General features: G+C 38.5%; 2 protein-coding genes across 2 annotated transcripts; both read right to left on the reverse strand.

Annotated features, from left to right (window-relative positions):
- Positions 1 to 5809: 5809 nt before the first annotated feature.
- On the reverse strand, positions 5810 to 7039 carry LOC122414811 (sentrin-specific protease 1-like). The gene has a single exon (XM_043426406.1). It carries the CDS (start codon positions 7037 to 7039, stop codon positions 5810 to 5812), a length of 1230 nt encoding a protein of 409 aa, XP_043282341.1.
- A 4416-nt stretch (positions 7040 to 11455) lies between these two features.
- LOC122414812 (putative mediator of RNA polymerase II transcription subunit 26) lies at positions 11456 to 12895 on the reverse strand. The gene has a single exon (XM_043426407.1). It carries the CDS (start codon positions 12893 to 12895, stop codon positions 11456 to 11458), a length of 1440 nt encoding a protein of 479 aa, XP_043282342.1.
- Between the last annotated feature and the right edge of the window lie 343 nt (positions 12896 to 13238).

Here is a 13238-nt window from a genome sequence, read left to right on the forward strand (position 1 = left end):
CATCACTTTTCATTTAAATCAAATAAAAATCAATCATAAAAAAACGAAACTGTACGGGAGAATCCGGTTAAAAATTTATTGAAATGCGATTTAGGGTAGTTATGCCGAATGAAATTCGTTCGCTGGAAGAAGTGAGAAGTAAACACTGGCGTCATAGCAATACAAACTGGGGAGTTATTTTGGAAGCTTCAACATATTTAATGTGCAAAATGTTTTTTATTTATCGATGCACAATAACATCTTTTGTATATTACAGGACAATTTGTTTCCATTCTTATTAAATTAGTGCAATTAAGAGAAAATTACTTGAAGATAACTCTCTAAATTCCCTCTGCATGAATATTTGTGCTCCAACAGTTCTAAAAAAGCCCTGATTTTTATTTAAATATAATAAGTTTAATGGAAAGTGATGGGCCGGACAAGTACTTTTAACTCATATTTAAACATAATTTCTATCGATCCAATCGACGTCGAATATTGTGAATAATATCAGTAGCTCCCGAAAGTCTGAAAAAAATCGATTGTCTCTGCCATCATAGAGTAAGAAATGACTAGCTTGCATGTGATTATTTTGGATTTAAAAGCTTCTTAAAACAGTTCCATAATGTTGAAATTTGGAGTTACTCATAAATTACTTGTCCTTCGATTGATATCATAAATTTTAGTGCTGCACGTAACTCAAATCGTAACTTTTTTCAATTTATTAGAAAATACTTGGCCTCGAATTGATATAATAAATTTTAATGCTGCACGTAAATTAGATGGAATTTTTTTTAGTTGATTTAGCCCTTCGAATCAAATAAGAAGAATGAGGCATCGGTTTCCAAAATGATTTCAAGCGCGATTTTTCGGTTTTTATTTTTTACTTGTTATTTGATTCTTTTAACACTTTAAAAAAGAGATACAGTTTAGTTTTTTTTAAAGATAATGCTTTTTCAAGATTTTATTTTATTTATCAATAATTAATTAACTTCGGTTAAGTAATTATTGATTTTACATTCTTATTTACTATTTATTGTAAGATTATTATCTCATTATTGTTTCTAGGTTTTCTCTGGATACAGCGGGTGTGCAAGTATATTTAATATCTTCTTATAACAATTAATTGGTTGTTTATTAATTAATTACGAATCGATGTTTATTTTATTGATTGATTGCCATTTTCTATTTTCAGGTTCTTCTGGATCCAACGGTGAGTAAATTTCGGGTTGGTAAGTACAATTATTGTTTATTTAATTAATTATTTTGTTGTTTTATAAATATTATTTTGTTCGCAGGATCTCTACGGGTGTTTACAATGATTTGGACGGAGCGCAGCGAAGTTTTATCGGTAAGTGTGCTTTTCTACATATTTTCTTTTATTGTTTAACATTTAACAATTAATTTTTCTGTGCATTTTTCAGGAAGTTTTGTACAGCGTTTTGACGAGGACTGTCACATCTGGCACGTGCGTGACTTCGCCTAAGAGACTCTTGAGAAGTTTTTTCTAGAGTCCTTTCTTTTCGCTGGGAAAAACCCTTGAAAAAATTGGAAAGAAAGGGTCGTAAAAAAGGACTCGAGTGAAGGGTCGGGGTTGACGAGTGTCGACGTATGAATTTTGGTAAGTTTGGAAAGAAAAATTATTTAGTTTTGTTTGTGCGTGAATTCGCGTAATTAATTCTTTTGATAGGCTGTACTGTCGCGCTACGCCGGATGAAGATATCGGGTTTCACCTCGCGGATTTTCTGATGACAATAATCAATACGAGATTTATCCTCTGCGAGTGGGTGAATTATTATTATTTTATTTGTGTGAAAATATACTTTCAGACCGGATATGCATTTGCAGTTTCTTTGTAAATAAGTGTTCCAGAGATTCGCCTATGTGAATTTATTTGTTAGCCTAAGCATTATATAAGGAGCGTTTTAGCGAGTCTATGTACATACACATCCTTACGTATCTACATATATTTTAACTTATGTATAAAGCTTATATACTGTAACGAAACGCTCTTGCCGACCTGGCCTGAACGCCGCCACGCGTCGGTTCGAGCAACCTTAATAATAAGGAGCAGGTATGAAGGAAATGCGGACACCGTTAATTTTGTGAAAATAATAAAATAATCGATTTTATTCAATTTTGATCGATATTTAACAAAAATAAAGAAGATTTAGCACTTTGGCTCGCGGAAAATAAAATTTGTATTTTGATTTTAATATTGTCTTGCTTTGTTTAATCGGATCTGGCGAGAAAAAGACCCGAAAGACCCGAAAACGTTGCAAATTCTCTGTCTGAGATAATTTTTAATTTCTCAATTTTCGGAATTTAATTGTACAAAATTAACAAAGAAACAAAAAAAAAATTTGTTTTTATTCTAATTAACGCTTTTGTCTTGTATTTTCGACACGCCTTAACCCTAAAAATTCGCTATAAATGCAAAGTTTAATTTTTCCGATGTCCTGTTACGCTTGTTTTCTCTAAAAAAGAAATATAAATGAATCCAAGAGGATCTCTTCGCTTTTACAATTTTGAATTTCTTTTTACTCGATATAAAATCAATTTTCAACTATCGTTTCTTGGATTATTTTCTAAATGGGTCTAGATCTCCCTACCAGGATCACCTCGGACAATGTTTTTCAAACGTGAATTTAATTTTTGATAATAAGATGAATTTTTAATTCTCCTCAACAATACGAAAGAAATAAAACGTTAAAAGGTAGGATGCAAACCACGGGCTATGGGATAGAAACGTCACCGAATCCCTCCGAGAGTCCGTGCATTTACAGGGTAGAGGTAACCCTCTGTCCACGTGTTATGGGATCGAGACGTCACCGAGTCGATCCGAGAACTCCGTGCAACGGAAAGCCGGAAATTTTTTAGAGGTTAGGTGTGGACCCTGGATTATGGGATCGAGACGTCGCCGAGTCGCTCCGAGAATCCAGGCATCCAAGGAAATAGGCAATTCACCGTCCACGGGCTATGGGATCGAGACGTCGCCGAGTCGATCCGAGAGTCCGCGCTACGGGAACCCCAAAGATTTTGAGGATAGGTGTAGTATCGCTGAGGCTGATGTACTGAGAGAGGTCCGAGTTGATTCTTTAGCCAGGGAGAACTGTCTACCGAATGAGTCGCGCAGCGCTTCTTATACCCGTGTCCCTACCATAAGATTCTCGAGCGCCGAGAATCTCCGTTTTCGCTCGGTTCTGCGCACCTTTCTGTAACGCCTACTCTGATTGGCCCGTTGCCATGATTCACGCTCGCCCGTTGGTCGAGCGGGCTAACATACGATGCGCGGACTACCGCTTTTTATGATTTACAGCTTATTGCGATTTTCAACAATAGAAACTTCAATCTGATCAAATATTATTTAATTTCCTTCATTTTTTAACATTATTAGTTGTTCTAATATGATTAGTAAAATTATAATCGCTAAAAGTCACGTACGCGTCCTATAGCCCATCGACGCTCTGCTCGCGCATGCGTCGGAGTCGATTTTTACATTTTTCACATGTGATTGTTTTTTATACTATTAATTTGACTTGTGATCATTTTCCTTAGACTCCTGTTATTTTTCTGTAAATTTTGATCGTATTTACATGCTCGGGCGACTTGAAATAACAAAAATGTAAAAAGAATTAATCTCGATAAAATATAGCGCGGCGAAGTTCAGAGCGGCGCCGGTAGCCCCGCTCGGGCTCATGCCTACCGGCCCAAGATGGCCGCCACCTGTCAATAACGACGAGCGTGGTCGCCGCGATGTTTTGTCCGCGATCTTACAATCGCGAAGTTTCGTTAATTTCGACGGGCTCGGGCCGTCGCGCGAGTGTTTCGTCACAAATGCCCCCCAGAACAAAAAAATCTAAGAATTAGAGATTTTTTGTTCTCCAATCTTAGTTTAATAAGATAACAATTTAAAATGCTTAAAAATTTGAATATTCGGAAATCGGAAATGGAGTTTTTGAAAGGGAAAGATGACGCGTTGATCCTGGGGATGAATGGATTTGATGATCTTGATATTCTCGATGTTCTCGATGTTCTCGACGTTTTTCGATGTTCTCGACGTTTTTCACTAATTTGGAGGATCGCCGAGGACACGTTCTCGTCGATAGGCATACCAGTTACCAGCTGCTTTTTCTTCCTCTATCAGGTCCTGCATCTCCTCTGGAGAGATCATCCCGATGTCATCGTTTAAACAACACTCGTATGTCCCTTCTCTTGCAAACTCTTCAAGAACGAGTCGATCTCCCAAGTTATCGTTGTGCGGCAGTGTGAATAACCGAACCTCATGTGCCTCCTTGGTAGGGTGTTCAGAAACAATCTTGATCTTGACTCTTTTTTCTTCCAAGGCCCGTTGGTAGTAGAGGCACACAGTTTCCTCCCATCGTTCTCCCAAAAATGGTTTAATTCCCGATAGGTAACCTCTCGATGAAAAGGGTGGAGCCACAAGGAACGCATGCGGAAGGGCACTCAAATCAAAAACTGGATGCATAAGCGTTGTTCCTCGATCGATGAATCTCAATGTGGCTTCACTGTCCTCGTATCCCATCAATTCCACGCGGTGGGCTACACTGCCGATTTCCAAAGCGTAGTGATTACCAATCTGATAACCTGGCCTTTGCATATGCCCCATTCGGTTGACGTGCGCCCCAAGCTCGTATTCGAAGTCGCACAGCTCCCAATATTTCGTTTTGGTTGTAAATGTGAAGTTCGTTGGATTTTTGAAATCCAAGATGATGCACTCCATGGTCCCTTCCCACGTACCAGGCCACGGAGAAGGCGTTGGTACTCCAGGAATGTTGTGGATCCTCATTTTGAAAGATATTTCGATGTTGCTCAGGATGAACTAGCTGATTTCTCTATGTTGAAACTTTCTTGTTGCCGATGTCGTTGTTGACGATCAGGTAGACTTGCCGATGTTGCTAGCAGCTGGACCGGAGCTGGAATGACGCTCCGGAGTCCGCTGCTCCGACTCTTATACCCAACTTCAATCCCCACTCTTTTCACACTCCCCACTCTTTACTTTTACAGTCTCTTATTCGTCCATATTACCCCCACTTCACTTTTACAGTCTCTTATTCGTCCATATTACCCCCACTTCATTGCTTAGTCCTTATTCACTCTTCTGTCCATCATTTTTCATCCCCACTTCCATTTCTCTTCCCTTATTTCCCTTTCCGATTCGTTTTTCCTTATTTTTCAGTGTTACAGGTAAGTACTTAATTTCTAACATTTCTAATTTTTACAATTATTTCTAATCTTTTTCTTTTCTTTTCAGGACATCGGATCTAGACGAGTAAGTATTCGCATTTATTGCCAAATTCAAAAATTTTTCTCTTTTTTCTTTTCAGGCCAGCGCGTTCCAGGACATTGATTTCTCATCAGGTAAGTAAGGTGATTTATTCTATTTTCTAATTAAACTTTCCTTAATTATATTTTCTATTTTTCAGGTTCAAGATTTCCAGGACATCGATCTTCTACGGTAAGTATTTGGCGTTTTCTAATTTTTAATTTTATTTTTCTTTTCAGGTGCAGAGATTCCCGGTCATCGCAGGAGTAAGGTAAGTATTTTTTATGTTTTTCAGGTGCGGAGTTTCCCAAGGACAACGATAGGATGTTTGTTTTCAGGTTTTCAAAGAAAAAACAAGACACTTGGTTAGAATGCTGCAAAAATGACGTCTTTTTATTGCATTTTGATTGATTTAAGACGTTTTTAACAAAACAAAATAATAAAACATAACAAAATGAGGATATTTGAGATCCGTCGTAAAGAAGTTTTGAGGTTATAAATAAATAAATAAAATGTACGCAGATGGCGTTCAGACCGCTAGTTTTATGACTCGATTATCCCCGTCTCCAACTCCCTCCTTATTTGTCGGCGTTTCTGGGGCATCTCCTGTTGTGAGAAGTTCATTTCTTTCCTCTCTATGACATGCTTAGCGTAGAGGCAAACAAACACTCCACAATCGTATCCGTTCGTTTGTCGAGGGATATTCATCTTCGTCACCAAACTCCACTCCTCAATTTGGATTGGACCCGCTCCCTTGTTCTTTGCCTCTTCAACCAAATAGTTCCGGAGAGTGATCAAATATTTCGGGTTTTCTCGCCCGAAACTATCGTAATAAACGATATTGCTCGCTACGAAATCGATGACCGCCAGACACCAATGATTGCCCAAATTGATCGGGACAATCATCTTTTTATATTTAAAGATGTTGACTTTTTTAGTCCATCTTTTGACGGCTTCGTAGCCATTTACGTGGAGTCTAGGGAAGAAATACGAACTCATGACATATGTTTTTTCGTCGCTGATCAATTCGAGGTAATTGTTTATTACCTCGTCGTTCAACCAATTTGTCCCATTTAGGGTTTCAAGGTCCTGTTGTTTTATCTCTCTTTTTATTTTCTTTGTTTTTGTTTGTCCGTCATCGTTGTCGTTACTTTTTCTCTTATTTTCGTTTTTAACATCGTTGTTAGTGTTGTTTTCTTTGTCTTCTTTTGTTGTTTCTCTCTTTGTCTTCTTAATTTGTTTTTCCTCATTGTCGTCAGTCTTCTTTCTTTTATTCTTGTTATTATCAATGTTATTATTGTTGTTGTTTTGTGTGTTTTCTTTGTCTTCGCTCCACACGAATTCCCCCGCTTTCCATGTTTTCCACACCTCCCCCTCTTCTTCAAACTCCCTTATTGGGGAAAGGATCTCTGGCACCTTAAATGCCTCCCTTACTTCGATCAGGTTCCATTGCCGTCTAATGAAACGAAGGAGCAGGTCCCGATTTGGCCTCCGTGACTCCTCGATCTCGATCTCGCGGATGATCCAGTCCGTTTGGACCCCTTTCTCTTTTGTTGAAGACGCGGTTTGCGTCTTCGCATCTCTCGTCCTCTTCTTTATCGATGATATCGGGTGAAACACCGCGATGATCGAGATATCATCCTCATTCTTCCTTTCCTTTATCTCCCTCACTATCTCCACCTCCTTATCCTCATTCACCCACTTCCCCTTTTCTCCGTCGGTCTGCTGGGTGAAGTGTTTGCGCACAACTTCAGTCTGTGTTGACGCGTCCATCTTGTTCCTATATCCGTCCAGAAATTTTCTCCCGCTCATTTCTATCTTTGTTTGTTCCTTCTATTTTCTACTTACTTTTTGGTCATTCCTCATGCTTAATACGCCTAAATCTGTAATTTTTACCTGTATTCACGCCTAAAAAATTCCTAAGTCCCTCTGAATTCTCGTACTTTTTGATTTTCGCTCGAGAAACCACGTCCGTCTCGTTCGAGTGTCCGTTGTCGAATGACGACTTGACATGGCGGCCGGACCTCGCTAACGCTCGTGAGTTCGGCTGCTAACAGCGCCACTCGCCGATCGTGGATACTTCGGGAACTAATGCCTAAAACTTCGTTCTCATGAACTTCCGGTCGTGCCGAAAGCATGACGCAATCGCAAACTTCTCAAATTGTTTTTCGGTTGTTTAAATGAATCTTATTGTTAATTAACTTGAACAGTCGAGTAATTATGGCTCTCTAATGCAATATTTACCCTTTTTTGTAATGTCTTCGAAATTTCTAATAAAAATGAGTTTTGTCATTGTTTATTGCTCTTATTGCTAACAAAATGCCTCAGTATTGTGATTCTTTCTTTTCCTTCCATTATTATTAAATTTTCTCGAGTTTTTATGCGTTTTTCTGATTTTTAAATAGTCCCGTAGAAGAAATACGGATGGAGGGTGCGTAACGGTTTTGTACGACGCTTGACGTGAAATTTTGAAATTTTTATTGTAATTTGGCAATTTTTTGCATTGGAATCGTTTGGAAATGATATGAAAAGATTTGTTACATAGTTAATTTAAATACATCCCGGTAATTTCACTCGGAATCAGCAAATTTCATCAATTTTTGTATTTCTTGAGATTCGCGGCATGGTACATCCCTCTTTCTACTTCTGTTTCCGGATTTTCAAGAATAAATGTTGCAGTAGCTATTTGCTTTTTAATCCTATATGGTCCCTCGTAAATTGAAAAGAATTTTGCCATTTTTTTGTTAACTGGATCGCTTACATTGCACGCTTTTGCCAGAACTAGGTCGCCCTCATTGAAATTAATTAATTTATGCTTCTGATCAAATTTTCGAGCTCTTTCCCTGCCTTTTCTCACTATCCTATCTCTGGCAAGCATTAATTTAGCTTCAATCCCTTCTTCCTCATCTAATCGTTCGTTTTTTTCTATCTGTATCCAGTTTCTCCAAATTCTCTGTGGTTTTATATTTCTCTGGATTTCAATGGGTGTCAACTCGGTTGTTTCGTGATGCGTTTCATTCATACAATCTTCTATTACTCGAACCCATTTTAGCCAATCTGTGTGCTTATCAGTCAAAAATGTTCTGAAAAATCTCCCTATCTCTCTATTAACTCTTTCTACTATATTTCCCTGAGGATGACGAATAGAAGAAAAAACTGGCTGAATCCCCTCACTGGCTAATTTCCCTAACCATAATCGTGAAGTGAATTGTGTGCCATGGTCAAATTGCAATTTCCTTGGTTTGCCGAATTCCGGAATGTAGTGGTTAAAAATTTTATTGATTGTTGCCGGCGCTGTCGCCGCTTTGAGAGGGTACAAAACTACAAATTTGGAAAAAGCATCTATTGTTACGAGAATGTGTTTCATTCCACCTTTTGTAACTGGCAAGGGACCGAAAAAATCGATCGACACAATATCTCCCGGTCCCTCCGGAATGATATTTTGCTGTGCCGCATAAGAATGCTGGTTAGGAACTTTATTTCTCTGACAAGAATCGCATGAACCAAGAATTTGTCTGATTATGCGGTATAATCTCGGGTAAGTGAAATCTTCTTTTATTATTTTCCATACTTTTTTCGCGCCTACATGACCATACATTTTATGTGTTTCAGATACGAGAAGATGGAGGATCTCTCGCGGCAAAACTACTTTCCAGGACTCGAAATTTACTTTTTTCAATAAAATGTTATTTTTTATTTGATATTTTTCGTCTTGTTCATTTTGTATCCTCTCCCTAATTTCCCTGATCTTATCTTCTCTTTCTTGCCAAAGTCCTACCTGTCTGATCATTTGTTCTAACTCCTGCGAAGGTTTTATTGCCAACATTGTACTAATGACCAATTCTTTTCCTTTCCGCTCCCCAGCATCTGGTGGATTTAATCGACTCAAGACATCCGCTACTACATTTCTATTTCCCGGACAAAACTCGAATTCTATGTCGTAGTCTTGAATGGCGAGAATCCATCTCGTTAATCTCTCGTTTAATAATTGACAATTTTTTAAGAAAGTGATGGCTCGATGATCAGTAATCACTTTAATTTTTGCTCCGAGCAAATAAGTTCTGAATTTTTTTAAAGACCAGATAATCGCGAGCAATTCCTTTTCTGTTGTTGTATAAGCTAATTCGGGACCCTTAAGCGTACGGCTCGCAAACATTATTACCCTTAAATCGTTATTTCCGTCTTTTTGAGCCAGGGTGCCCCCCAAAGCATAGCTACTTGCATCGGTTTGCAAAATAAATTCTTTTTTTGGATCTGGATGCGTTAAAAGAACGTTATCAACAAATAAATCTTTAATTCTCTGGAAAGCGATCTTTTCATCTTCCCCCCATCGCCATTTTGTTTCTTTTTTAAGCAATTTCAAAAGTGGAATAGTTTCCTCGGCATGTTTTTTCGTGAATTTAGTATAGTAATTAATTAACCCCAAGAAACCCCTTAACTGCTTTAAGTTTCTGGGTGGCGGAAAATCATGAATTGCTTGTATTTTCTCTGGTTGTGGCTTTATTCCCCTAGTCGTTAAGATGTGTCCTAAGAATTCTACTTCTTGCCTGAAAAATTTTGCTTTATTCAATTTTATTGTCATCCCGTGTTGCTGTAATCTCTCTAAAAGCTCATCTAAATGTGCCATGTGTTCATCGAAATTTGATGAAATACACAACAAATCGTCGACAAAATTTATGACGTGATCCCCCAGACCGTAAAGAATTATATCAAGAGCTCGCAATAACGCGGCCGTACTTGTTTTGAGCCCAAATGGCGTTACTTTGAATTCGTAGACTTTTCCCCTGTATCTGAATGCCGTGTACTTCATCGAATCTGGATGAAGAGGAATCTGCCAAAAACTGTTTGTTAAATCTAGAGTGGTCATTACTTTCGCCGAATGGCATTTCTGAAAAATTTCTTCCATGTTTGGAACTGATTCGTGATCATTAGCCATCACCTGATTTAATTTTCGCGCGTCTAAACAAAGTCTAACTGTACCGTCTTTCTTTATAACAGGAATTATCGGATTTATCCACGGACTATTTGATCTCTGAATTATCCCGTAATCTAACAATTTCTCTATCTCCCTGTCTACTTTTTCCCTATGCATTAAAGGTACCTCATAAGCGTGTGCAACGATTGGCGTATCCGTCGTAATGTCTAATCGATGTTCGTAAACCGAAATTCTTCCTGTGGTCTTACGAAAAACTTCCTTCCTATTCCATATTATTTGTTTGTGAGTTTCTTTTTCCCTTCCCGAGAGTTCAGTCTGTCCTACTATTTCATCTATTTCTTCATAAGTTATTTCCTCACTGTTTTTATCGTCAAAAATCAAATTTTGTATTGGCTCAAAAATTTCTTCAATATTTTCTTTTTCATCACCTCTTCCTTGCTCTGGCTCAAAAATGTTTTCTTCACTCTGGTAAAATGCCTCCATGAATTCATTATCCTCTACATCTTCAATTTCATTCAAATTCTTCAAAAATTCCCCATTAACTTTATCTTCAATGTCCTCAAATTCCTCTTTTTCAAAATTTATTTCAACTTCTTCTTCAAAAACTCCAACAATTTTTCCTTTTTCAATTGACCCCTTTGTGGGCACTACATCCATAACTTCGTTATACTTAACTCGTAAAGACATCTCCTCCAAATTAATCAAACTTTTGAGCGGTTGCAAGGAATCAATACCGAGCAAAACGTCTCTAATCAAACCAGGAATTATTAAAAATTTAACGTACGTTTTTACTTTCCCAATCTCTGTTCTCGCCATTATTTGATTTTTGACTTTTGTCATTTTTCCCTTTATCGCTCCTTTTACCGTCACTCCCGTGACAGGCAAAAGTGGACAATTTTTCAAAATCTCTTTGTTCTCTAAATAAAATTCCTCTGAAATTGTAGTAACTCTCGACCCTGAATCAACTAACGCAGTCACTGTAATACCCTCAATCTTCGCATAGATTTCTGGACATTCTATTATAGGCACCGCTTCTCCCTTTATTTCCTCTTCCATTAAAAATTCTCTTGTATCCGTAAAAATCGTGTTGATGGCCACTTTAATTTCCTCTGTTTTGTTTGTTTCGCTTCTTTGTTGGAGGTCCTCCGATAAACCATCCTGCGAATTGTCTTTCTTTTCTTCTTCCACCGTTGTACCTCGTTCGTTTCCTTTTCCTTTTATTTGATCATTTTTTTCGAGCACGGGTACAACGTTTATTCGTTTCCCGCTTGAGAAGTCGATGGCTGTGGTTCTTGATGAACCTCTATTGCTTGAATTTGTTGTCCTGGAGGATTATTCTGCTGGTGATTATTCGAGTTATTTGGCGGTCTGTATCCTCCATTGTTTTGTTGAGGTCTCGAATTTTGATTCTGATTTGGGCGATTATAACCATTTTGTTGATTGTAGTTTCCGTTATAGCGATTTTGTTGAGGATATCCGTTGTTTTGCCGCTGGTTGTAATTCTGTTGATAATGACCGTTATTGGGCCGATTATAATTCTGCTGGTAATTTCGATTCTGTTGATTGTTCCAGCTGTTGTTGTTGTATCCCCCATTCGGTCGATTATTTTGATTCCAATTCGGGTTGCCACGGTTGGAATTATTTTGATAACCTCCTTGGTTATTCCAATTATTTTGCTGCGGCATACGGAACGGTCTCTGCTCGTTTTTATTTTGATTTTGATTTGGGGAAGATTGAGCGGCTTCCTTCTCCTTTTTCGAATTAATCGGTCCGTGCCGATCCATTTTCCCCAGGAATTCAATTAATTGTTCTAGAGTTTTGAATCCTCGGCTGATTATTGTTGCTTGGATTTCGTCCGTATAGTGTTGCGAGAGTGACGCAATTATATCCTCATCACTGGGAGGAGGAATGAGATCCTTAGCGGCTCCGAAGATGTGGATCGTGTACTCCACCTTGGATATTTTATTGTCCTTATCCGAGTAGTGTCCAAACTCGAGGTCCTTTCTCACTTTTCTCTGCACATCCATACTCCAGAATCGCTCCACGAATTTCTTCTCCACTTCATCAAAATCTTCAACGCGGTCCTCGATGAGTACCCACCATTCCTTGGCTGCCTTCTCGAGGCATTGCCCCAGCAAATATTTCATCTCCGTAACGGTCGGATTGGTGACTTCACAGTACCTCCGAAATTCTTTGATGAATTTCATTGGTCTCTTTTTTTCTGATCCATCGTACGTGGGTGGTTTAATTTTAATTTTATTCGGATGCATGTCCATCGGCAGCATCGTCCGAATCCGTTCTCTTCTTTCTTCTTCCAGTTCCTCTTCAGATTCGTCGTCAGAAACTTCTTTGTTCGGTTTCTGAACAATCCGCGTACTTTCCGTGTTTGGACTCTCAATTTTGTCCTTCCGCTCAAGGTTTTCGACCCTCTTTTTGATCGCGTTCACATCCAGTTGCATTTGTGCCACACTCACCTCGGTTACAGCACTTTTAGACTCGTTGTCTTGGACGATTTTTGTCAAGCCCGTGACATGTCGTTTAATTGGTTCATATATTTGGTGCACCTCACTAGCGATTGTGGCTTGCATTGTCTTGAATTTCTCTGTGAATTCAGACCTCAAATCAATGTTTGCCTGATTGTTTCGGGCGATCTCGTTTGCCATGCTCTGCACTTGAGTCTTCATCTCTTTCATTGCATCTATTAAACTCATTAACAATTCGTGATTTAATTCGCCAAATTCTATTTTTCCCCTATTTGATCCGGGAGTGCCAAATTCCTCTAATTTAATATCCCCGGGATTTTCGTCAATTTTCTCCAACTGTAACCCAAAATTACCCCGAGATTCGTTAAAAATATTCCCCGCTCCTGGAGGAGGAATCGAGGTAGTTAAATCTACATTTTGAACACCTGCACTATTGTCCTCGGGATTTTGAAACCCGGAATCTCTCGCTGTTTCGTTTCTTTCGGTCTTTTCCGCCATTTTTGTACAACCGATAATTTTCATTCAAATTTAAAAGTAATTTAAGCAAAGTAGA

The sequence above is a fragment of the Venturia canescens genome, chromosome 8, assembly GCF_019457755.1.
Source record: "Venturia canescens isolate UGA chromosome 8, ASM1945775v1, whole genome shotgun sequence".
In the NCBI taxonomy this organism is placed as follows: Eukaryota; Metazoa; Arthropoda; class Insecta; order Hymenoptera; family Ichneumonidae; genus Venturia; species Venturia canescens.